Source organism: Oncorhynchus tshawytscha, linkage group LG19 (assembly GCF_018296145.1).
Source record: "Oncorhynchus tshawytscha isolate Ot180627B linkage group LG19, Otsh_v2.0, whole genome shotgun sequence".
Lineage (NCBI taxonomy): Eukaryota > Metazoa > Chordata > Actinopteri > Salmoniformes > Salmonidae > Oncorhynchus > Oncorhynchus tshawytscha.
Genome location: NC_056447.1, coordinates 10,666,271 through 10,689,497, shown reverse-complemented (window position 1 = coordinate 10,689,497; position 23,227 = coordinate 10,666,271). Strand labels below are relative to the sequence as shown.

Here is a 23,227-nt window from a genome sequence, read left to right as displayed (position 1 = left end):
TCCCAGGTGGCTTGTGGCAAACTTTAAACGACACTTTTTATGGATATCTTTAAGAAATGGCTTTCTTCTTGCCACTCTTCCATAAAGGCCAGATTTGTGCAATATACGACTGATTGTTGTCCTATGGACAGAGTCTCCCACCTCAGCTGTAGATCTCTGCAGTTCATCCAGAGTGATCATGGGCCTCTTGGCTGCATCTCTGATCAGTCTTCTCCTTGTATGAGCTGAAAGTTTAGAGGGACGGCCAGGTCTTGGTAGATTTGCAGTGGTCTGATACTCCTTCCATTTCAATATTATCGCTTGCACAGTGCTCCTTGGGATGTTTAAAGCTTGGGAAATCTTTTTGTATCCAAATCCGGCTTTAAACTTCTTCACAACAGTATCTCGGACCTGCCTGGTGTGTTCCTTGTTCTTCATGATGCTCTCTGCACTTTTAACGGACCTCTGAGACTATCACAGTGCAGGTGAATTAATTACCAGAATTATCTTATCAATGAAACCAATCTCCATTTGTCATTTTAAACAAAATCCTCATTGGTTAGTGAAGACAGTTTCCTCTGAGTTGGCTTTGGAATGTCTTTATGTTGAGAGGAATCCCATTCCTTGCATTTGACATATAGATTCTACAGACCCTACTGAATACTCCCCACACATCTTTTACATTGGCACAAAGAGTAGTTTTCCTGTACAGTGCTATATTTGCACCATATAGTATCCAGGAAACCCATGTTTAGAAGGAGACTGAAAAGGCCAGCAGGTATTATTCAGAGCCCCATGAAATGACACCATATATACAGTCTACAGACCCTACTGAGTACTCCCACCCCACTTTTACTTACCCTAATAATATTTTTCTTCTCTACAATCTAAGCTAGAAGCCCTAAATTTCACACAAATTATCAAGGAACCTACCAGGTACAACCCTAAATCCGTAACCATGGGCACCCTCTTAGATATCATACTGACCAATTTGGCCTCTAACTACACCTCTGCTGTCTTCAACCAGGATCTCAGTGATCATTGCCTGCATGCGTAATGGGTCCGCGGTCAAACTACCACCCCTCATCACTGTCAAACGCTCCCTAAAACACTTCAGTGAGCAGGCATTTCTAATCGACCTTGTCTGGGTATCTTGGAAGGATATTGACCTCATTCCAACAGTAGAGGATGCCTGGTTGCTCTTTAAAAGTGCTTTCCTCTCCATCTTAAATAAACATGACCCGTTCAAAAAATGTAGAACTAAGAGCAGATATAGCCCTTAGTTCACCCCAGACTTGACTGCCCTTGACCAGCACAAAAACATCCTGTGGCGTTCTGCTATAGCATCGAAAAGCCCCCGCGATATGCAACTTTTCAGGGAAGTCAGGAACCAATACACCCAGTCAGTTAGGAAAGCTAAGGCTAGCTTTTTCAAACAGACATTTGCATTCTGTAGCACTAATTCCAAAAAGTTTTGGGACACTGTAAAGATAATAAGAACACCTCCTCCCAGCTGCCCACTGCACTGAGGATAGGAAACATTGTCACCACCGATAAAACTACAATAATGGATAATTTCAACAAGCATTTTTCTACAGCTGGCCATGCTTTCCACCTGGCTACCCCTACCCCGGCCAACATCTCAGCACCCCCTGCAGCAACTTGCCCAAGCCATACCCCCCACCCCCCTACTTCTCCTTCACCCAAATCCAGACAGCTGATGTCCTGAAAGAGTTGCAAAATCTGGATCCCTACAAATCAGCTGGGCGAGACAATTTGGGCCCTCTCTTTCTAAAATTATCCGCCGAAATTGTTGCAACCCCTATTACTAGCCTTTTCAACCTCTCTTTCTTATCGTCAAAGATCCCCAAAGATTGAAAAGCTGCCACGGTCATCCCCCTCTTCAAAGGTGGAGACACTCAAGACCCAAACTGTTATAGACCTATATCCATCCTGCCCTGCCTTTCTAAAATCTTCCATCGCTACCTGCACCTGCCCGCCTGTCCAACATCACTACTCTGAACGGCTCTGACTTAGAATACGTGGACAACTACAAATACTTAGGTGTCTGGTTAGACTGTAAACTCTCCTTCCAGACCCATATCAAACATCTCCAATCCAAAATTAAATCTACAATTGGCTTCCTATTTCGCAACAAAGCATCCTTCACTCATGCTGCCAAACATACCCTTGTAAAACTGACCATCCTACCAATCCTCGACTTTGGCGATGTCATTTACAAAATAGCCTCCAATACCCTACTCAACAAATTGGATGCAGTCTATCACAGTGCAATCCGTTTTGTCACCAAAGCCCCATATACTACCCACCATTGCGACCTGTACGCTCTTGTTGGCTGGCCCTCGCTTAATACTCGTCGCCAAACCCACTGGCTCCATGTCATCTACAAGACCCTGCTGGGTAAAGTCCCCCCTTATCTCAGCTCGTTGGTCACCATAGCATCTCCCACCTGTAGCACACGCTCCAGCAGGTATATCTCTCTAGTCACCCCCAAAACCAATTCTTTCTTTGGCCGCCTCTCCTTCCAGTTCTCTGCTGCCAATGACTGGAACGAACTACAAAAATCTCTGAAACTGGAAACATCTCCCTCACTAGCTTTAAGCACCAACTGTCAGAGCAGCTCACAGATTACTGCACCTGTACATAGCCCACCTATAATTTAGCCCAAACAACTACCTCTTTCCCTACAGTATTTAATTAATTAATTAATTTTTCTCCTTTGCACCCCATTATTTTTATTTCTACTTTGCACATTCTTCCATTGCAAATCTTCCATTCCAGTGTTTTACTTGCTATATTGTATTTACTTTGCCACCATGGCCTTTTTTTTGCCTTTACCTCCCTTATCTCACCTCATTTGCTCACATCGTATATAGACTTGTTTATACTGTATTATTGACTGTATGTTTGTTTTACTCCATGTTTTACTCCATGTGTAACTCTGTGTCGTTGTATGTGTCGAACTGCTTTGCTTTATCTTGGCCAGGTTGCAATTGTAAATGAGAACTTGTTCTCAACTTGCCTACCTGGTTAAATAAAGGTGAAATAAATAAATAAATAATACGTACAGTATATAAGAATATATCACTATGTACTAATAAAAAATTAAAAAATTTAAAAATATTCGTCGCCAGACCCACTGGCTCCAGGTCATCTATAAGTCTATGCTTGGTAAAGCCCTGCCTTATCTCAGCTCACTGGTCACCATATCAACACCCACCAGTTGCACGCGCTCCAGCAAGTATATTTCACTGGTCACCCCCAAAGCCAACACTTCCTTTGGCCGCCTTTCCTTCCAGTTCTCTGCTATCAATAACTGGAACAAATTGCAAAAATCACTGAAGCTGGAGTCTTATATCTCCCTCTCTAACTTTAAGCATCAGCTGTCAGAGCAGCTGTACCTGTACACAGCCAATCTGTAAATAGCCCACCTAACTACCTCATCCCATTATTGTTACTTATCCTCTTGCTCTTTTGCACCCCAGTATCTCTATTCTCTATTTGTACATCATCATCTACACATCTATCACCCCAGTGTTAATGCTAAATTGTAATTATTTCGCCTCCATGGCCTGTTTATTGCCTTACCTCCCTACTCTTTCACATTTGCCCACACTGTACATAGATGTTTCTATTGTGTTATTGACTGTTCGTTTGTTTATGTGTCACACTGTGTTGTTGTTTTGTCACACTGCTTTGCTTTATCTTGGCCAGGTGTAAATAAATAAAATAAAATATAAACCAATATGTGTTGCATATCCAGTGATGTGCATTGGGGCATTTATTATACCCACATTTAATGCACATGTTACTTAAATATGAAGACATATGAATCATTGTTCTATTTTAGGCAATTATTTTTCATACATCATGAAGAAATACAGGTTAATGACAATTTTTCTAGTATTACGTGGGGGACATTTCCCGAAATTCCCGAAGTACTATTTTAGTGTTGCTGATTGTGAAATCTTAAATAACGTCATTGCAGCTTTGCATAACGTTGATACGTTAAAAAAAATATATAACTACATGGGGGGAAATCTAAACTAAAGAGAATGACTTTATATAAAATACATAATATTATAATGTGGAGCACATTGAGAAATGTTTGGAGCTAAGTAAATTAGGGTCAAGAACATAATACTGGCCTACTGGTTAAGTATATATATGTATATATTTTAATAAATCAATATTTTGATGGTATAATTCTTGTTTATTTACTGGTGCTATTGTTCAACGATTCAATTTTGAAATGATGGTTTAAGAAAAGTCTTACTGTATTTTTGTTGTATTGCACAAACAAATTGCACTCTACGGGAAAAACGATTCCATTGGCCACAATGCGAATCACTGTATATGGAATACATATAAGCTTATAGAGCAAAACCTATTCTATGTGCTGCAGTAAAAGTTCTCTAGGGAGTACTCAGTAGGGTCTGTAGAATGTGTATATGGTGTCATTTCATGGGGCTCTGAATAATACAGTGTGTTGCTGAACTTTTACTGTTGTCAAACAGCTTAAAATGGGGTGCCTGGACACTATACCGTACAAATATAACACTGTACAGGAAAAACGATTCTTTATGCCGATGTTTCATTCTTAAGTTTTTAGTGTATCAGAATACAAAACGTTATGAATCATTGTTAGTGTTTAAACAATTATTTTTCATATATCGTTAATAAATACAGGCTATTGACGTTTTATACATTACGTGGAGGACTTTTGTTATTTTTTAAAATCTGAAATTCCGTGAACCGGAAGTCGCTGACGAAACAGTGATGACATCTTTCGATTGATTTGTACAAGTCGATACCAGTCGAGTCGTTGCTGTAGTTTGTTTATACCGTAGCCAACGTCCGCTAAAATACAGGTTTAAAAATGCATTTTAAAGTCCGAGCTGCAGCAAAAGAGGATTGTAAGGAAATATCAAGAATGATTATGGTGAGTTTGCTAAACAACATCGCTACAACGTTGGACACTCAACTTGTCACAAGTTGCAAAGTGATTTTGCTTCAACGTTGTTCACTCAACCTGTCACATAGTGATTTTGCTGCACTCACTGCTTTATTACATTGTAGCAATCGCAAGCCAAATAGCCTATCATTCATAATAGCTGCATTTACATTGCAGTATAATTGCCTGTGTCCAAGTTGTGTTAGGCTACTACAATTTTCTGAGTGCAGTCATTTTGCAGTTCAAGTGCAGATTTATTTTTACATTCTGCAAGTTATGTAAGGATGGAAGTAGAATGCTGGTTAGAAACCTGGGGTGCATTGTTTGATTAAAGGTTTGTTACGTTGCGTAACGGCTTGTCCTGTGTAATCATTCGTCCAAAACGTTTTGCAATGGAAACCGTTATCTCCAAACGGAAAACGTTTGGAGTTATTTTTACTCTGCTGCTACTCACTGTTTGTTATCTATGCATAGTCACTTTACCCCTACCTACATGTACAAATGCCTCGACTAACCTGTACCCCCGCACATTGACTCGGTATATAGCCTCCAGGTAATCAAATGGATACCTGTCCTATTTGCATCCCCCCAAAAAAAACCCTATTTTTACGCTGCTGCTACTCTGTTTATCATATATGCAGTGTCACTTTAACTATACATTCATGTACATACTACCTCAATTGGCCCGACAAACCAGTGCTCCCGCATTTGGCTAACCGGACTATCTGCATTGTGTCCCGCCACCCACCAACCCCTCTTTACGCTACTGCTACTCTCTGTTCATCATATATGCATAGTCACTTTAACCATATCTACATGTACATACTACCTCAATCAGCCTGACTAACCGGTGTCTGTATGTAGCCTCGCTACTTTTATAGCCTCGCCTGTCATTTTACAGTTGTTTTATTTCTTTACTTACCTATTGTTCACCTAACACCTTTTTTGCACTATTGGTTAGAGCCTGTAAGTAAGCATTTCACTGTACTACACCTGTTGTATTTGGCCCATGTGACAAATAAACTTTGATTTGACATTGACTCGGTACCCCCAGTATATAGTCTCCACATTGACTTGGTACTGGTACCCCCTGTATATAGCCTCCACATTGACTCTGTACCGGTACCCCCTGTATATAGCCTCCACATTGACTCTGTACCGGTACCCCCTGTATATAGCCTCCACATTTGACGGTACCCCCTGTATATAGCCTCCACATTGACTCTGTACCGGTACCCCCTGTATATAGCCTCCACATTGACTCTGTACCGGTACCCCCTGTATATAGCCTCCACATTGACTTGGTACAGGTACCCCCTGTATATAGCCTCCACATTGACTTGGTACCGGTACCCCCTGTAATTAGACCGCATTTTGCATTGGAGGCATACATGTCTACTGTATAGCCTTACCTATAGTGTGCACCAATAAAATGGGGTATCAGCCTACTCAGTGACACCCAAAGATTACAACTCTGTAGATTTTACAATAAAATGAGCGTCATAGCTCTTATTGCAGCTTTTTGAATGTGGCAAGTGAGGACCCATAAAGGTCATTTTGAGGGTTCATGAAAAAATTTCACCACCCTTCCCCATTGTTAAACATATTTTCACATGACTCCTCTTGTAGGGTGAACATTTTTTTGCACCCCCTCATTGAATTAACTCAAAAATAATGATTACGACCACAAACAACAATAACTGTAGAGACCCTTTATTTATAAGAGTAAATATCGACTATCACTTCAGCATGCTTTTCTGGCACAGTCGATGCCACGCAGGGCTACAGGCCAGAAGGTTGACCACCAAGTTCGCTGACCACCACAGACGAGACGCTGCCTGCCTGTTTTATTACACTACAATCAGAGCCAGCTGCAGAGAGCAAGGGGGCACCTGGACGGTACATTGGCTGTTGGTGAGAAGGGCATGGGGGTTGGGAAATGGGCCGGAGAGGTGATGAACCAGGCCAGGGAGATGATAACTCAAGGGCCGATGAACCATCTGTAGATTGGCCCTCAGGGCTCTGCTCCATCTCTGGACTGTCCAAAACACCATCCCCTTCCAACACCTACAAGCAGATGGCGAAAACATTAGAATACAATACAAGCAATCTTAAATCCTCTCCATGGGCTCCTTTGACTTAAAATGCTTAATCAAAAGAACTGATTTCATAAACATCTCAATCTAATTAACACATGGTTATTTGTAGTGGCCTTTCAAGTGTCTGTTTTCAGATGTTTTAACTAGCTCTGCTAATCATTATGACAATACAGGGATCTAATATTTCCCTCTCACAATTTCTCCCATCCAGAAAAGAGCTGATTTGACATGTTCTAACTAGGTCTGCTAAACCGTAATATGTAATGATACAGTAAAATACTTCAGTTGAAAAACTCACTCAATACTTCCCCTCAGTCTTCGCAAGGAATGATACGTTGAGTTTCAATTTCCAGGTAGAATAAAACAGCGTTGAAGAACGAAGCATATTACAAGGAGCCACTCGTTTTGTGACGAAAAAGGAAATTGCAACACTGCACTGCACTCCGTCGACTTTGGACAAACACACTGCTATGGCCCAATGGTCATTGCATAGGCTATAAACCTAAATGTAGGCCTACAAAGTCTTACATTGGGGAAGGGCACGATTATTTGAAAAGACGTTAGTATTTAATTACTTAGGAGAGTATATCATTTTTAGAAAAATATATAGGCCTATTTTAAGAGGCTCTATGTGAAGTGGGTTTTTTCTAATCAATGCAAAATGGAATTAAAATGATGGAGTTAAGTTGGCTAAATGATAAGGAGTAGGCTACATGATGATACCTAATACTAATACTTACCTGAATACTGACCTGAGATCTAGACCGCCTTGTGCCCGGTGTGTTGATGCTCAGGAGGAGACCTGTGCGTAATCCTCTCTGCCAACTCCTGCAGGACAATGGAAACACCAACAACAAGCACTCACATTCCAAGTATTCTGAAGAGCAAGTTTCCACCCACTTTCTAGTTGTTATAAAGTTACTAAACCTGTCCCCCAACCCAAATCTTTACCCTAGACCGGGTCTGTAATCTATTCCCAACTCTACCCCCTGAACCTTTACCCTAAACCGTGTCTGTAATCTATTCCCAACTCTACCCCCTGAACCTTTACCCTAAGCCAGGTTTGTTTTCTCTACTCAACCCAACCCCCTTCCTAAATTATATATATTTATTTTTATTCTTTGCATTATATTATCCAATAAAGTTTGTTTGAATTCAAACCGAGTCGCGGAAAACCAAAGGAGAACTCCAACACCCCTCCCCTTGTCCCTTGCCAAACTTCACCTCACCCTATTGCTGGTGACCAGCATGCTGCTACACTGGTGCTGGTCACCAGCAAAAGAAAAACATGAAGGCGGTGCTAACTACAACTAAGCATTTAGCCCAATAAGCTACCACTAACCTGCTGAGCTGTACAGACCCCACGGTCCAGCTTTAAGTAGCACACGTATAACCCAGCTAACGGAACATCTCGCCCATAGCTATGATTCCTGCTTTCCATGTACTGGATGAACTAAACCAAGCACTCGAATTTGAACGCTTCGTGCTGCTTATTCCCTCCAAGGTGGAAGAAAGAAAAGGGGTGATTCCAATGCCAGAATAGCATTAGAACATGACATGTGTAGTTAGCATAACGTAGTATAAAACGTTTCCTAATTTCATACATCAGTTCAAATTGTTACAAACTCTGTTTTACATAAAGCATGAAGATATGTTAATAATATGACCACCCTACTTTAAGTGATAAGTTACTGTAATGCAAATAGTCTGGGTAGCCATTTGATTAGGTGTTCAGGAGTTTTATGGCTTGGGGGTAGAAGCTGTTTAGAAGCCTCTTGGACTTGGTGCTCCGGTACCGCTTGCCGTGCGGTACCAGAGAGTCTATGACTAGGGTGGCTGGAGACATTTTTGAGGGCCTTCCTCTGACACCGACTAGTATAGATATCCTGGATGGCAGGAAGCTTATATGTTTACTAATGTCATAACAATATGACCACCCTATCTTGAGATATTGGACAGAAAGTGTTGAATTTAAGATTCCAGACAGGTAATTTGGTGCCTCATCGGAAGGGATTATAATTGACCTTTTCCGATGACTTGAAAATAAGATCTCAACCATAGTAAGTCCTATCCTGATGAAATATAGTGTGTTTCTGAGAAGATGCTCTATATCATGGAATACACCAGAACCAAAGTTCTATTTTGACCTCCATCACCCTACTTACATGGGAAGTGGTCCGCTATTGGCCGTTGCTCTTGTCAGTCTATGAAAGACATTGTGTCATTGGATGTTCCTGAGACTCTGCCCCTACGAGGAGTTACCCCATAGTGAGACACCATCATAGAACCATGGTTACTTTAAGTAACCTTAAGTTTCTTCATGTAGGCCTACTGTCTTTTGACATTTCCACCCCCCACATGTGTCTGTTTCCCTTAGGAGTTGGCTGTGTATGAGAACATGGCAGACCAGGTGAAGACTTCTCATGAAGGTTATTTTACAACTTTTGCCAGTAATTTAAAGTTATTTCTTTAAACTTGAACCTGAACTTAACCTGTCTCTGTTTCTCTGGCACCCCAGACTTGAAGCGTGATGGGTTCTCTCCAAACCCCTTCTATGAATGCCTGATCGCTGAAGTGCCAGATGAACACAAGACCAAAGATGGTAAAAAAATCTGCATTTCAATGCAGCTTAATGCACGTGTACATGTGAAAATGTATTGTGCTTGTATGGAAGCTCATATGTTTATATCAAATTTGATCAGATTGCAGTGTCTAATCATTAGTATTCATCCCCCTTGGATTTCTTTACATTTTATTACAAAGTGGGATTACAATTGATTTAATTGTCATTGATCTACACCAAATACTCTGTCAAATGTTTTTTTTTTCTTGACTGAGGGACCTTACAGATAATTGTGTTTGTGGAAAGAAATGGGCTAGTCATTCAACAATCATGTTTGCACACAGAGTGAGTTCATACAAATGATGTCATTTGCTAAGCAATTGTTTACTCCTGAACTATTAATACTTTGTGCACCCTCCCCTGGTGAGGATAATGGCACTGAGCCTTTTTCTGTAATGTTTTATAAGATGGGGGAACACATTGAGATGGATGTTAGTCCATTCCTCCATACAGAATCTGTCCATATCCATGGAATCCTTCGATCTGCACCCATTCAAACCACAGGTTTTCAATTGGATTCAAGTATGGAGACTGAGATGGCCATTGCAAAATGTAGATTTTTTTATGTGTGTTTGAGGTCATTGTCTTGCTGGAAGATCCACTTGCGGCCATGTTTCAGTCTCCGGGCAGAGGCAACCAGGTTTGTGGCTAAAATGACTTGGTAGAGTTCATGATGCTGTTGACCATAAAGTCCCCAGGACCAGTGGAAGCAAAACAGCCCCATCATCACATTTTACAGTATGGTATTATTTTCTGTGCATGCATCATTCTTTCAAAACCAAACCCAGCACTGGTCTGCATGGCCAAATAGCTCTATTTTCATCTCATCTGCCCATAGCACCCAATTCCAATCCAAGTGCCAATGCCATTTACATTTTCTGGTTGCTCTCAAGAAAGGCTTTTTTATGTCAACCTTTCTAAGTAGCCTATTATCATGGAAGTGGTGTCGAATTGTAGATTTGTAGACCCCAAGATGCAACCAAGTTCTGAAATTCTCCAACTGTGGCCTTTGGACTTTTCTTTGCCTCCTGAAGCATCTTCCTCACTGTGTGTGGGGACAAGATACACTTGGAGGTTAAATGTCACACAGGCAGGTTAAATGTCTTGCCCGAATGATGGTAAGATCTATATGTGTTTTTTCAGTAGTTTTCTTTTGTACCCATTGCCTGATTTTATGAAAGTCAGCAACCATTTGTTTCTTTCCCCATGGTGATGATGACAGGGATTGTACAATCTAATTTTATACCCCAGTGGCGACATGAAAAAATGCTATAGTATACTTTGGTCTAAATACTGTAGTATTACTATATTTATACACTATAGTATTCACTAGTGTTTTTGGACATGACTGTAGTAAAATATAGTATTCACTTGTGTTTTTGTGGACTTAACTGTAGTATATTATAGTAACGCCTGACGATTAGAGTTAGCAAAAATTGCATAACTACCAGACTAAGCCGGTTACTGTTTTAATGAGGGGAACACCTCAACCAGAACATAAGACACACAGGTTCGTGACAGGCTACCTATTGAGTTGGGTCAACCGTTCTGAGAAATGCAACGGACCAGACAACACCATAGCAAAAATATAAACAATGTATTACAATTGTAACATCTAAACGTTAGACAGGTTCTAGGCCAAATAAAGGGAAACCGTATAGAGGCAGATATGAAGAACAATCAGCGTTTAAAGCTTAGAGGATTAGGTTTGCTTGTTTGAGACACATAACACATTAACAAGAATACACCAAAATGACTTTTTTGATCTGTTACTTCCACTGGATATACAACAGTGGTTTCAGAGATTCAAGTTCACAAGATGCCCAAAAACGGAGAGAAACAATACTGTACTTCTGATGGTAGAAAATAACAGTTTAATAACACTTAATTGACGTAAATTGATATTTTAGAAATACAAATGACTACAAATGACTACTTAAAGACAGTCACCTTTATTGGAGGGTGCTGCCAATAAACTGCCTAGACCTCAAACCAGCAAAGCCTCTTCCAACAAATGAGCTGAAAACAAAAGGATAACATTGCAGTGGCTTTCCATAAGGAACATCTTAAAAATGTGTTACACATGAATCAACTCACTGATGGTCAAACTCCACACACCATTTTAGAACTATCGACCCCACCCTTAACATTTATTCAAGACCGCATGGTCACCAAATGGTTGCTCACAGAAACAAACCGACGCTGCCGTACAGTCTATACACAAAAAGGACCTTCCCGTTTACAAAGCTCTCCCCTGAACATGATCACGGTGTGCTTTTATACAGTTCTTGCATGTCCTCCCCTAATAAGGGTGCCCAGGGAAACACTGACCAAAACTTTGGTTCCTAGCCTGTCACACAATATTCTTTAGTTAAATGATTGTAACTGATTGAGGGTTATGGTGATGCCCATCTACTGTGGGACTCCAGTTAAAGAGCAGGTGGAGGCAGTGATGCAGTTAATCTTAAAGGTCTTCATAGATTCAGGTAATGGAGACGATACAGTACAGGGAATGAGTGACAGTTGTTGACATGAGATCAAGACTCTTGAATTGAGTCTTGGTTGGCATAAAGTTTATCTTAAAGGAGACGCAAGTTGCAAATAATAATGGGCAATAACAGCAATGAACATACATAATGAATCATCTTTTAATGGCAATAATCAATGACTATATGCAAATGCAATAAGCATATAAATGGGTAAAGCTATGGACATATATATATATATATATATATATATATCACAAAAGTGAGTACACCCCTCACATTTTTGTAAATATATGAGTATATCTTTTCATGGGACAACACTGAAGAAATGACACTTTGCTACAATGTAAAGTAGTGCGTGTACAGCTTGTATAACAGTGTAAATTGGCTGTCCCCTCAAAATAACTCAACACACGGCCATTAATGTCTAAACCGCTGGCAACAAAAGTGAGTACACCCCTAAGTGAAAATGTCCAAATTGGGCCCAAAGTGTCAATATTTTGTGTGGCCACCATCATTTTACAGAACTGCCTTAATCCTCTTGGGCATGGAGTTCACCAGAGCTTCACAGGTTGCCACTGGAGTCCTCTTCCACTCCTCCATGATGACATCAAGGAGCTGGTGGATGTTAGAGACCTTGCACTCCTCCACCTTCCGTTTGAGGATGCCCCACAGATGCTCAATAGGGTTACGTCTGGAGACATGCTTGGCCAGTCCATCACCTTTACCCTCAGCTTCTTTAGCAAGGCAGTGGTCGTCTTGGAGGTGTGTTTGGGGTCGTTATAATGTTGGAATACTGCCCCGCGGCCCAGTCTCCGAAGGGAGGGGATCATGCTCTGCTTCAGTATGTCACAGTACATGTTGGCATTCATGGTTCCCCCAATGAACTGTAGCTCCCCAGTGCCGGTAGCACTCATGCAGCCCCAGAACATGACACTCCCACCACCATGCTTGACTGTAGGCAAGACACACTTGTCTTTGTACTCCTCACCTGGTTGCCGCCACACACGCTTGACACCATCTGAACCAAATAGTTTATCTTGGTCTTATCAGACCACAGGACATGGTTCCAGTAATCCATGTCCTTAGTCTGCTTGTCTTCAGCAAACTGTTTGCGGGCTTTCTTGTGCGTCATCTTTAGAAGAGGCTTCCTTCTGGGACGACAGCCATGCAGACCAATTTGTTGCAGTGTACGGCGTATGGTCTGAGCACTGACAGGCTGACCCCCCCACCCCTTCAACCTCTGCAGCAATGCTGGCAGCACTCATACGTCTTTTTCCCAAAGACGACCTCTGGATATGACGCTGAGCACGTGCACTCAACTTCTTTGGTCGACCATGGCGAGGCCTGTTCTGAGTGGAACCTGTCCAGTTAAACTGCTGTATGGTCTTGACCACCGTGCTGCAGCTCAGTTTCAGGGTTTTGGCAATCTTCTTATAGCCCAAGCCATCTTTATGTAGAGCAACAATTATTTTTTTCAGATCCTCAGAGAGTTCTTTGCCATGAGGTTCCATGTTGAACTTCCAGTGACCAGTCAGTATGAGGGAGTGTGAGAGCGATGACACCAAATTTAACACACCTGCTCCCCATACACAATTGAGACCTTGTAACACTAACGAGTCACATGACACCTGGGAGGGAAATGGCTAGAGTTATTTTGAGGGGACAGCAAATTTACACTGTTATACAAGCTGTACACTCACTACTTTACATTGTAGCAAAGTGTCCTTTCTTCAGTGTTGTCACATGAAAATATATACTCAAATATTAACAAAAATGTGAGGGGTGTACTCACTTTTGTGATATACGGTGTTATATATATATATTATTTATATATATATATATATATATATATATATATATTATTTATTATATATTATTTATATTATTTATATATATATATATTATTTATATATATTATTTATATTATATATAGTAGCAGTTAATAATGAAGGGCCAGAAAGGGGGTGGAATAGCATGCAGCATGGTAGGCCGAAGCTATAGCAGACCAAATTATCAATGGCTGCATAGTATGGCAAGCAAACAAACAAAATAAAAATATCAAGGTTAGCCATAAAACAGGCCTAGTTAGCATAACAAAGGCAATGCACCAAGGGCAACAATTATTAACGTGTCAATACATCAACAATCATAAATATGCTAGGTATTTGAAATGCTCCTCTTTGAGAATATGATATGTGACTTCAAGTCTTAAATATTTATGATTGAGTAGAGCAAGCCACTATCTGGGTATTTATACTGAACAAAAATATAAACACATGTAACAACTTGTAAGATTTTACTGAGTGTAAGTTCATATGGGGAAATCAGTCAATTTAAATAAATAAATATGACCCTAGTCTATGGATTTCACATGTCTGGGAATACAGATATCCATCTGTTGGTCACAGATGCCTCACAATGGGCCTCAGGATCTCGTCATGGTATTTCTGTGCATTCAAATTGCCTTTAATAAAATGCAATAACCCCACCGCCACCATGGGGCACTCTGTTCACAACGTTGATATCAGTAAACCCACACAACACCATACACGTGGTCTGCGGTTGTGAGGCCAGTTCGATGTACCTCCAAATTATGTAAAATGATGTTGGAGGTGGCTTATGGTAGAGAAATGAATATTCAATTCTCTGACAACAGCTCTGGTGGACATTCCTGCAGTCAGCATGCCAATTCCACGCTCCCTCAACTTGAGACATCTGTTGCATTGTTTTGCACATTTTTGAGTGGCCTTTTACTGCACCTGTGTAATGATCATGCTGTTTAATCAGCTTCTTGATATGCCACACCTGTCAGGTTGATGGATTATCTTGGCAAAGGAGAAATGCTCACTAACTGGGATGTAAACAAATTTGTGCACAAAATTTGAGAGAAATAAGCTTTTTGTGCGTATGAAACATTTCTGGGGTCTTTTTATTTCAGCTCATGAAACATGGGACCAACACTTTACATGTTGTGTTTAGATTTCTGTTCAGTGTATTATTCATTGTCAGGTAATTGTTGATAATTTCTGGACACGTTAATAATTGCTGGCAGTTGTTTATTAATCTTTGTACAGGATTCCCTGCTCTGTGACTTGGATGCAGGGGAGGGCATTTGTGGCAGGTTTTCTCTCTATATAACTCTATGGTAAGGTATTTATATAGGATGGTTCGAGGGCGTCTCCTTTCGAAGGCAAGCAATGTGTACCAGTGGCGACGGGAGTAGAACAGAGTTGAGTGTGAGGGTTGTTTTTCTGTGTGGCGACGGCTCATGCTCTCAGAATGTTGACACCCGGAGAAGACACATTTCCGAGTTGAGCAGGACTATTATGAGATGGAGTTACATTGAGATGCCACCGGGCTGCAAGCAAAGTCGGGAGAAGAGGAATATTGGGACAGGGACTATCGAGAATTTTCCAGAACATGTGTGGTCATTATACATTTCAGGATAGTCAGCAAGATGAGTGCATTCTATGTGGATCTGGGTCATCAGACACCATTAGACATGCACCTGTCTGGGGAGTGGACATGACTGGTTATTCCTGTGACAGTGTTGTGGCCTAATATGTACTGTTGCTATGGTTACACCTCTTGGGTCTTTTCCAGAACATGGGTGTTCCTTTCAGAGGAGATCGCAGGATGACATGTCTGGTTATTTTTGTAAAGTGCTATGGACTGTTGCTATGGTCCTACATCCATGCACCTGACTTAGTCGAGAACAAGTCTGTATTTTTGAACTATTGCTGTGACTTTACAGTTTCCATGCCCTAGTATGAAACCAAACTAAAATTTGTGCAAGGCAATACGATAACTGTGGCTAAATGCCAGAGGGGAGGAGTCATTAAGAGGAGTTACTATGTGTGACGTCAGGAGGAAAAATGTATAAGAAGTCTGTGCCAAGACTGGAAAGGGAGTTGTTTTCATGAACCAACTCAGCTTTTATTATGTCGTAATAAAAGTCTGTTTGAACTCACAGGCTTCGTTATTTGAGAAATATGATTGGCTGAATATTTCCACGATAGGAAACCAAAAGGTGGATTTCTGATGTATTTCAAGGCCTACCTTCAAACTCAGTGCCTCTTTTTGCTTGACATCATGGGAAAATCAAAAGAAATTAGCCAAGACCTCAGATTTTTTTTTTTTAGACCTCAACAAGTCTGGTTCATCCTTGGGAGGAATTTCCAAATGCCTGAAGGTACCACGTTCATCTGTACAAACAATAGTATGCAAGTATAAACACCATGGGATCACGCAGCCGTCATACCGCTCAGGAAGGAGACGCAGTCTGTCTCCTAGAGATGAACGTACTTTGGTGCGAAAAGTGCAAATCAATCCCAGAACAACAGAAAAAAAACGTGTGAAGATGCTGGAGGAAACAGGTACAAAAGCATCTATATCCACAGTAAAACGGGTCCTATATCGACATAACCTGAAAGGCCGCTCAGCAAGGAAGAAGCCACTGCTCCAAAACCGCCATAAAAAAGCCAGACCACGGTTTACAACTGCATATGGGGAAAAAGATTGTACTTTTTTGGGGAAATGTCCTCTGATCTGATGAAACAAAAATGGAACTGGCCATAATGACCATCATTATGTTTGGAGGAAAAAGGGGATGCTTGCAAGCCGAAGAACACCATCCCAACCGTGAAGCACGGGGGTGGCAGCGTCATGTTGTGGGGGTGCTTTGCTGCAGGAGAGACTGGTGCACTTCACAAAATGCATGGCATCAGAGGAAGGAAAATTGTGGATATTTTGAAGCAATATCTCAAGACATCAGTCAGGAAGTTAAAGCTTGGTCGCAAATGGGTCTTCCAAATGGACAATGACCCCAAACAAAAATGGCTTAAGGACAACAAAATCAAGGTATTGGAGTGGCCATCACAAAGCCCTGACCTCAATCCTATAGAAAATTTGTGGGCAGAACTGAATAAGCGTGCGCGAGCAAGGAGGCCTACAAACCTGACTCAGTTACACCAGCTCTGTCAGGAGGAATGGGCCAAAATTCACCCAACTTATAGTGGAAGGCTACCCAAAACTTTTGACCTAAGTTAAACAATTTAAAGGCAATGCTACCAAATACTAATTGAGCGTATGTAAACTTCTGACCCACTGGGAATGTGACGAAAGAAATAAAAGCTGAAATAAATCATTCTCTCTACTATTATTCTGACATTTCACATTCTTAAAATAAAGTGGTGATTCTAACTGACCTAAGTCCTAAGGTGTATGTAAGCTTCCGACTTCAACTGTATACTGTAGCTATGAAAGTAGTAAGCTGTTAGTAGCCCATGTCTCATCTAATAATTTGGTCCCTTCCCCCCTCATAACTTAGCCTACTGTTCTGACTTGGTGGTGCACATGAATGTATTTGGCTAAGGTGAATGTAAACTTCTGACTTCAACTGTACATTAGTTATCCTGTTAGAGCTTTTGTGACGAATCCACTGCAGTTTTTCAGGTGCAGCGTTTATGGTCATGTAGCAGCAGTATTTAGGAGGGAGATACCAAGATGTGTGAATTATACAGGAGGGCATTGCAACACTGACTACTGAGTTCCAAACTGCCTCTGGAAGCAACATCAGCACAAGAACTGTTCGTCTGGAGCTTCATGAAATGGGTTTTCATGCACACTAGCCTAACATCACCATGCGCAGTGCCAAGTGTCGGCTGGAGTGGTGTGAAGCTTGCCGCCATCGGACTCTGGAGCTTTGGAAACGCATTCTCTGGACTGATGAATCATGCTTCTCCATCTGACAGTCCGACAGACAAAGCTGGGTTTGGCGGATGTCAGGAGAACTCTATCTGCTCGAATACATAGTGCCACCTGTAAAATTTGGTGGAGGAAAAATAATGGTCTGGGGCTGTTTTTCATGTTTCGGGCTAGGCCTCTTAGTTTCAGTGATGGGAAATGTTAATGCTACAGCATACAATTACATTCTAGACAATTCTGTGCTTACAACTTTGTGGCAACAGTTTGGAGAAGGCCCTTTCCTGTTTCAGCATGACAATGCCTCTGTGCACAAAGTGAGGTCCATACAGAAATGGTTTGTCGAGATCGGTGTGGAAGACCTTGACTGGCCTGTGCAGAGCCCTGACCTCAACCCCATTGAACACCTTAGGGATGATTTGGAACGCCGACTGCAAGCCAGGCCTAATAGCCCAACATCAGTGCCCTACCTCACTAAAGCTCTTGTGGCTGAATGGAATCAAGTGCAGCAATGTTCCAACATCTAGTGGAAAACCTTCCCAGAAGAGTGGAGGCTGTTAGAGCAGCAAAGGGGGGAACAACTCCATATTAATGCCCATGATTTTGGAATGAGATGTTCGACGAGCAGGTGTCCAGATACATTTGGTTATGTAGTGTTTATACTTTAGTAAGATTGGCTTCTTAATAATGTTTATCAACTGTACCGCAGAAATGAAACATAAATCACAGAAAACATATGTTGTGGTGCCAGCTGCAGAGAATTATTTGGGTATATGAGATTTGACTTAAGACGAGTTATAGGGTGTGTTGAGTGGGGGTGTCCTGTCCTCCCAGGTCGTTGGCATGGTGCAGGAACAGATATGATCAAAGTAGTGGAATGGGGTAGGGTTAGTTGGAAGGGTGCATTTTATTTTATACAAAAACTATAATAATGAGTTTAGTTTTTCCTTTTCCTATTTTGTATCACCAAGTATAATGGATTTATTTTCCAGTTGGGGGCAGTAATGGAACATATTGATGCCAACCTCCTGTTAAAACCCCAAAGAAGAAGATTGCGTCTCCTTTCAATCTAGGTTCTTCACCCAGACAGAGCTGAGTAGCTGAACTTGACAACCAATAACCAGTATGAGTCATTACAATTTTAGTACAAGCCTTTTATCTTCTAGAATACGATAAGAGGACTCTCTCACCATTGTTGATATTGGACACAAAATGCTAACGGCTCAGTCAAACAGCCATTTTAAGTCTTGATCTCTTCTCTTTGATACTTGTAGTGTTAATGGTACATGTTAATAATTGTTACACTTTTTGTGCATTGCCTTTGTTATGCTAACTAGGCCTGCTTTATGGCAACGCTTGCTACTTTTGTTAGCTTGTTTGCTTACCATGCTATGCTATGCTATGTAACCATTGATAAATTAGCCTGCTATTGCTTCGGTCTACCATGCCGCATGCTATTGCACCCTCTTTCTGACCATTCTTTGTCAACTGCTGCTATATTAATGCATAGCTTTACCCATTTATATAGTTAATGCATTTGCATATAGTCATTGATTATTGCCATTAACAGAAAATTAATTATGTGTGTTCATTGCTGTTATTGAACATTATTATTTGCACCTTTCAGTCTCCTTTTAGATGAAGCATACTGGTATGAGGAAATTATAAGCTATGGACAACAAACAATCTTGTAGCAGAAAAATATTGTGTGACAGGCAAGGAATCAAAGTTTTGGTCAGTATAAATGTATAAAAGCTCCCCTTGGTCAGGTTCAGGGAAGAGCATTATACCTGGAAGGTTCTTTGTACATATAGGCTGTACAATTGTAATACATTGTTTATATTTTTGCTAAGGTGTTGTCTGATCCGTTGCATTGCTCAGAACTGTTGACCCAACTCAATAGGTGGCCTGTCACAAACCTGTGTGTCTTGTGTTTTGGTTGAGGTGTTCCCCTCATTAAACAGTAACTGGCATAGTCTGGTACTTATTCTAGTTTAGGTAACATTAGTCACTAGGTGTTACTACAATATACCACAGTCATGTACGTGAAAACACCAGAGTAATTACTACACTATGCTACAGTCATATCAGCAAAAACACAACAGTAAATACTGCAGTATACCACAGTCATGTCTGCAAAAACTCTACTGTAAATACTATAGTATACTCGGGGCGCACTGGATGTTCTGCCGCCCTAGGCGATACAAACACTCTACTGTAAATACTATAGTATACTCAGTGCCCGGCACTGGATGTTCTGCCGCCCTAGGCGATACAAACACTCTACTGTAAATACTATAGTATACTCAGGGCGCACTGGACGTTCTGCCGCCCTAGGCGATACAAACACTCTACTGTAAATACTATAGTATACTCCGGGCCGGCATTGGACATTCTGCCGCCCTAGGCGATACAAAAACTGCCACCTCTCCTCTGAAGAAACACGAACAATGGACATTAGACCGGTGGAAATCTGTCCTTTTGGTCTGAGTCCAAATTTGAGATTTTGTTTCCAACCACGCAGATTAGGTGAACGGATGATCTCTGCATGTATGGTTCCCACCGTCAAGCATGGATGTGTGGTGGTGTGGGGGTGCTTTGTTGGTGACACTGTCAGTGATTCATTTAGAATTCTAGGCACACTTTACCAGCATGGCTAACACAGCATTCTGAAGCGATATGCCACCCAATCTGGTTTGCGCTTAGTGGGACTATCATTTGTTTTTCAACAGCACAATGACCCAACACACCTTCAGGCTGTGTAAGGACTAATTGACCAAGGAGAGTGATGGAGTGCTGCATCAGATGACCTGCCCTCCACAATCACCCGACCTCAACCCAATTGAGATGGTTTGGGATGAGTTGGACCGCAGAGTGAAGGAAAAGCAGTCAACGTGCTCATCGAATGTCGGAACTTCTTCAAGACTGTTGGAAAAGCATTCCTCATGAAGCTGGTTGAGAGAATGCCAAGAGTGTGCAAAGCTGTCATCAAGGCAAAGGGTGGATACTTTGAAGAATCTAAAATGTATTTTGATTTGTTTAACACTTTTCTGGTTACTACATGATTCCATATGTGTTATTTCATAGTTGTGATATCTTCGCTATTATTCTAGAAAATAGTTTTAAAAAATTAGTAGGTGTATCCAAACTTCTGACTGGTACTGTACAGTTGAAGTCGGAAGTTTACATACACCTTAGCCAAATACATTTAAACTCAGTTTTTCACAATTCCCTGTTTTAGGTCAGTTAGGATCACCACTTTATTTTAAGAATGTGAAATGTCAGAATAATAGTATTTTTGCTAAATAGGTGGGGCTCACCTGCCCTGAATAACTGGTCACCACTGATCTTGGTGGCAAATGCTGTTTGCCTTCAACCTTGTTTTAGTACCACAGCTGCCTCCATGCTTGGTGTCAGTGGCCATCGACAACAGGGTATCATAAATCTCCCAGAGTTGGTAAAGCACAGGTTTCACAGCCTCCACCCAGCTCTCCCAGCTCTTGGTGCCTGGTGGTTTCACTGTTAGTCCATCTTTTACGTACTTTTTCGGCAAGTCCCAGCGGTTTGTAGATCCGGGATAAAAAATCTCTTGGATGGTGTTAAAAAACTCAAATGTTCGCCCCGTTGTCATACCCTTGCCCTCTCATGTCCTTGTTGTCATGTTTCTGTAGTTTTGAAATGAGCAACTCGGTCATACCCGCCTGTTGCGTCAAGCAGTTCACTAAACTTCAGGAAGTGCTCTCATGCGCACTGACCCATCATCCTCGGTTGAAACAAAATGCACCACCATGGCCATCTGCTCTGTTTTGCTCTTGTCTAGTGTGCTGTCCAAAATTATAGAAAAATATGTAGCTGCTTTTAGCTCACTGCACACTGTCGGCTGGATCTCTTGTGCCAGCATATCAATGATTTAATTCTGAATTATTTTAGAGGTGTTTCTTTGGAATGGACTCTCCTTATATGCTCCTTCGTGATTCCATCAAAGATACCCAGTATTTCCACAATCTTCAGAAAGGCTCGTTCAGCCTGTCAGTGGTCCCACGTAGCACAATGTTCTGGGTGACCATTACGCGTATCAGGGCTATGAGTCAATGCAGCACCTACTGCCAGTGGAGAGTCTCCGTCAATAGCCCGCTGGGCTTGGGCATCAATAGTTTGCTTGGACACTAGCCTTATCTCATGCTCCTTCCACCTCTGGAAACTATGTAGGTGGTCATGCAACTTGTCACGCGACTTCTCATGCGAGCTGGGGAGGTGTCACAGATTCTTCCAGTCCCTGGTTCCATCCCTGACCAGCGTGTGAAAAAAAGTTTGCAGCAAAAACAGAAGGCTGGATCATTTTGTTTGGAATAGACAAGCCACGGTCTCTCCACTCTCTCCCCGTTTGCCATCCTCCTATTGTAGTGGCCCCTCATCTCTTGGGAAATCCCCCCCCACCTTTCCCTAATGTGGCCCAGCCTGCTCTAACATATCCCGTAAAGATCCATTCCTATATTTTGGCCACTCATCGGGATCTTTTATATTTTTAGTCTGGGAGTCGGATTTAGCAGCAGCAGCAGCACCACCACTGTCATCGGGGACGGGGAGCGAGGAATCTGAGTCCAGGTCCAAGATAGTAGGGTCTCCACCAGCATTGTTTGGAAGTGTGGCTAGGCCTGGTGCTACCACCTGTTCTTGTCCACGCAGAGAGCTGTCGTCTCCACATCGGCTGATGGACAATGCTGCACGTTCATACATTTAAGCAGAGAATTTATTTGGTTTAGAGATTGTGCCTGTTTTCTCATTCGTTTAAAAAAAAATGCTTCCTGATAGTTTTTGTCTCTTAGACATGATAGCAAATCTTGTTTGAAATCTCTATAGCTTACTTTTAGCTGAATTTATATCCACTAGTAGTAGCTAGCTAACGTTAACAGCTTAATTGGCCGATTTAAAAAATTAAAAAATACATATATTTTTAAAATTTATGACAATTACAACAATACTGAATGAACATTTATTTTAACTTTATATAATACACCAATAAAATCAATTTAGCCTCAAATAAATAATGAAACATGTTCAATTTGGTTTAAATAATGCGAAAACAAAGTGTTGGAGAGGAAAGTAAAAGTGCAATATGTGCCATGTAAGAAAGCTAAGTTCCTTACTCAGAACATGAGAACATATGAAAGCTGGTGGTTCCTTTTAACATGAGTATTCAATATTCCCAGGTAAGAAGTTTTAGGTTGTAGTTATTATAGGACTATTTCTCTCTATACCATTTGTATTTCATTAACCTTTGACTATTGGATGTTCTTATAGGCACTTTATTATGGCCAGTGTAACAGTATAGCTTCCATCCCTCTCCTCGCTCCTACCT

General features: G+C 41.3%; 1 protein-coding gene and 1 long non-coding RNA gene across 2 annotated transcripts in view; one reads left to right on the top strand and one right to left on the bottom strand.

Annotated features, from left to right (window-relative positions):
* The first annotated feature begins 4,762 nt into the window (after window positions 1–4,762).
* The window catches only part of sat2b (spermidine/spermine N1-acetyltransferase family member 2b), a 28,560-nt gene continuing 10,095 nt past the window's right edge, over window positions 4,763–23,227 (top strand). The window contains exons 1-3 of the mRNA XM_024379066.2: window positions 4,763–4,942; window positions 9,431–9,482; window positions 9,572–9,655. Coding sequence (XP_024234834.1) covers window positions 4,880–4,942; window positions 9,431–9,482; window positions 9,572–9,655 — 199 coding nt within the window. The 5' untranslated portion in view covers window positions 4,763–4,879. The remainder of the gene's footprint in view (window positions 4,943–9,430; window positions 9,483–9,571; window positions 9,656–23,227) is intronic.
* Window positions 6,652–7,695, bottom strand: LOC112218354. The gene is made up of 2 exons (XR_002948611.2): window positions 7,352–7,695; window positions 6,652–7,021 (listed from the first exon to the last, which is right to left on the bottom strand). It is a non-coding gene; the product is annotated as an uncharacterized LOC112218354 (long non-coding RNA).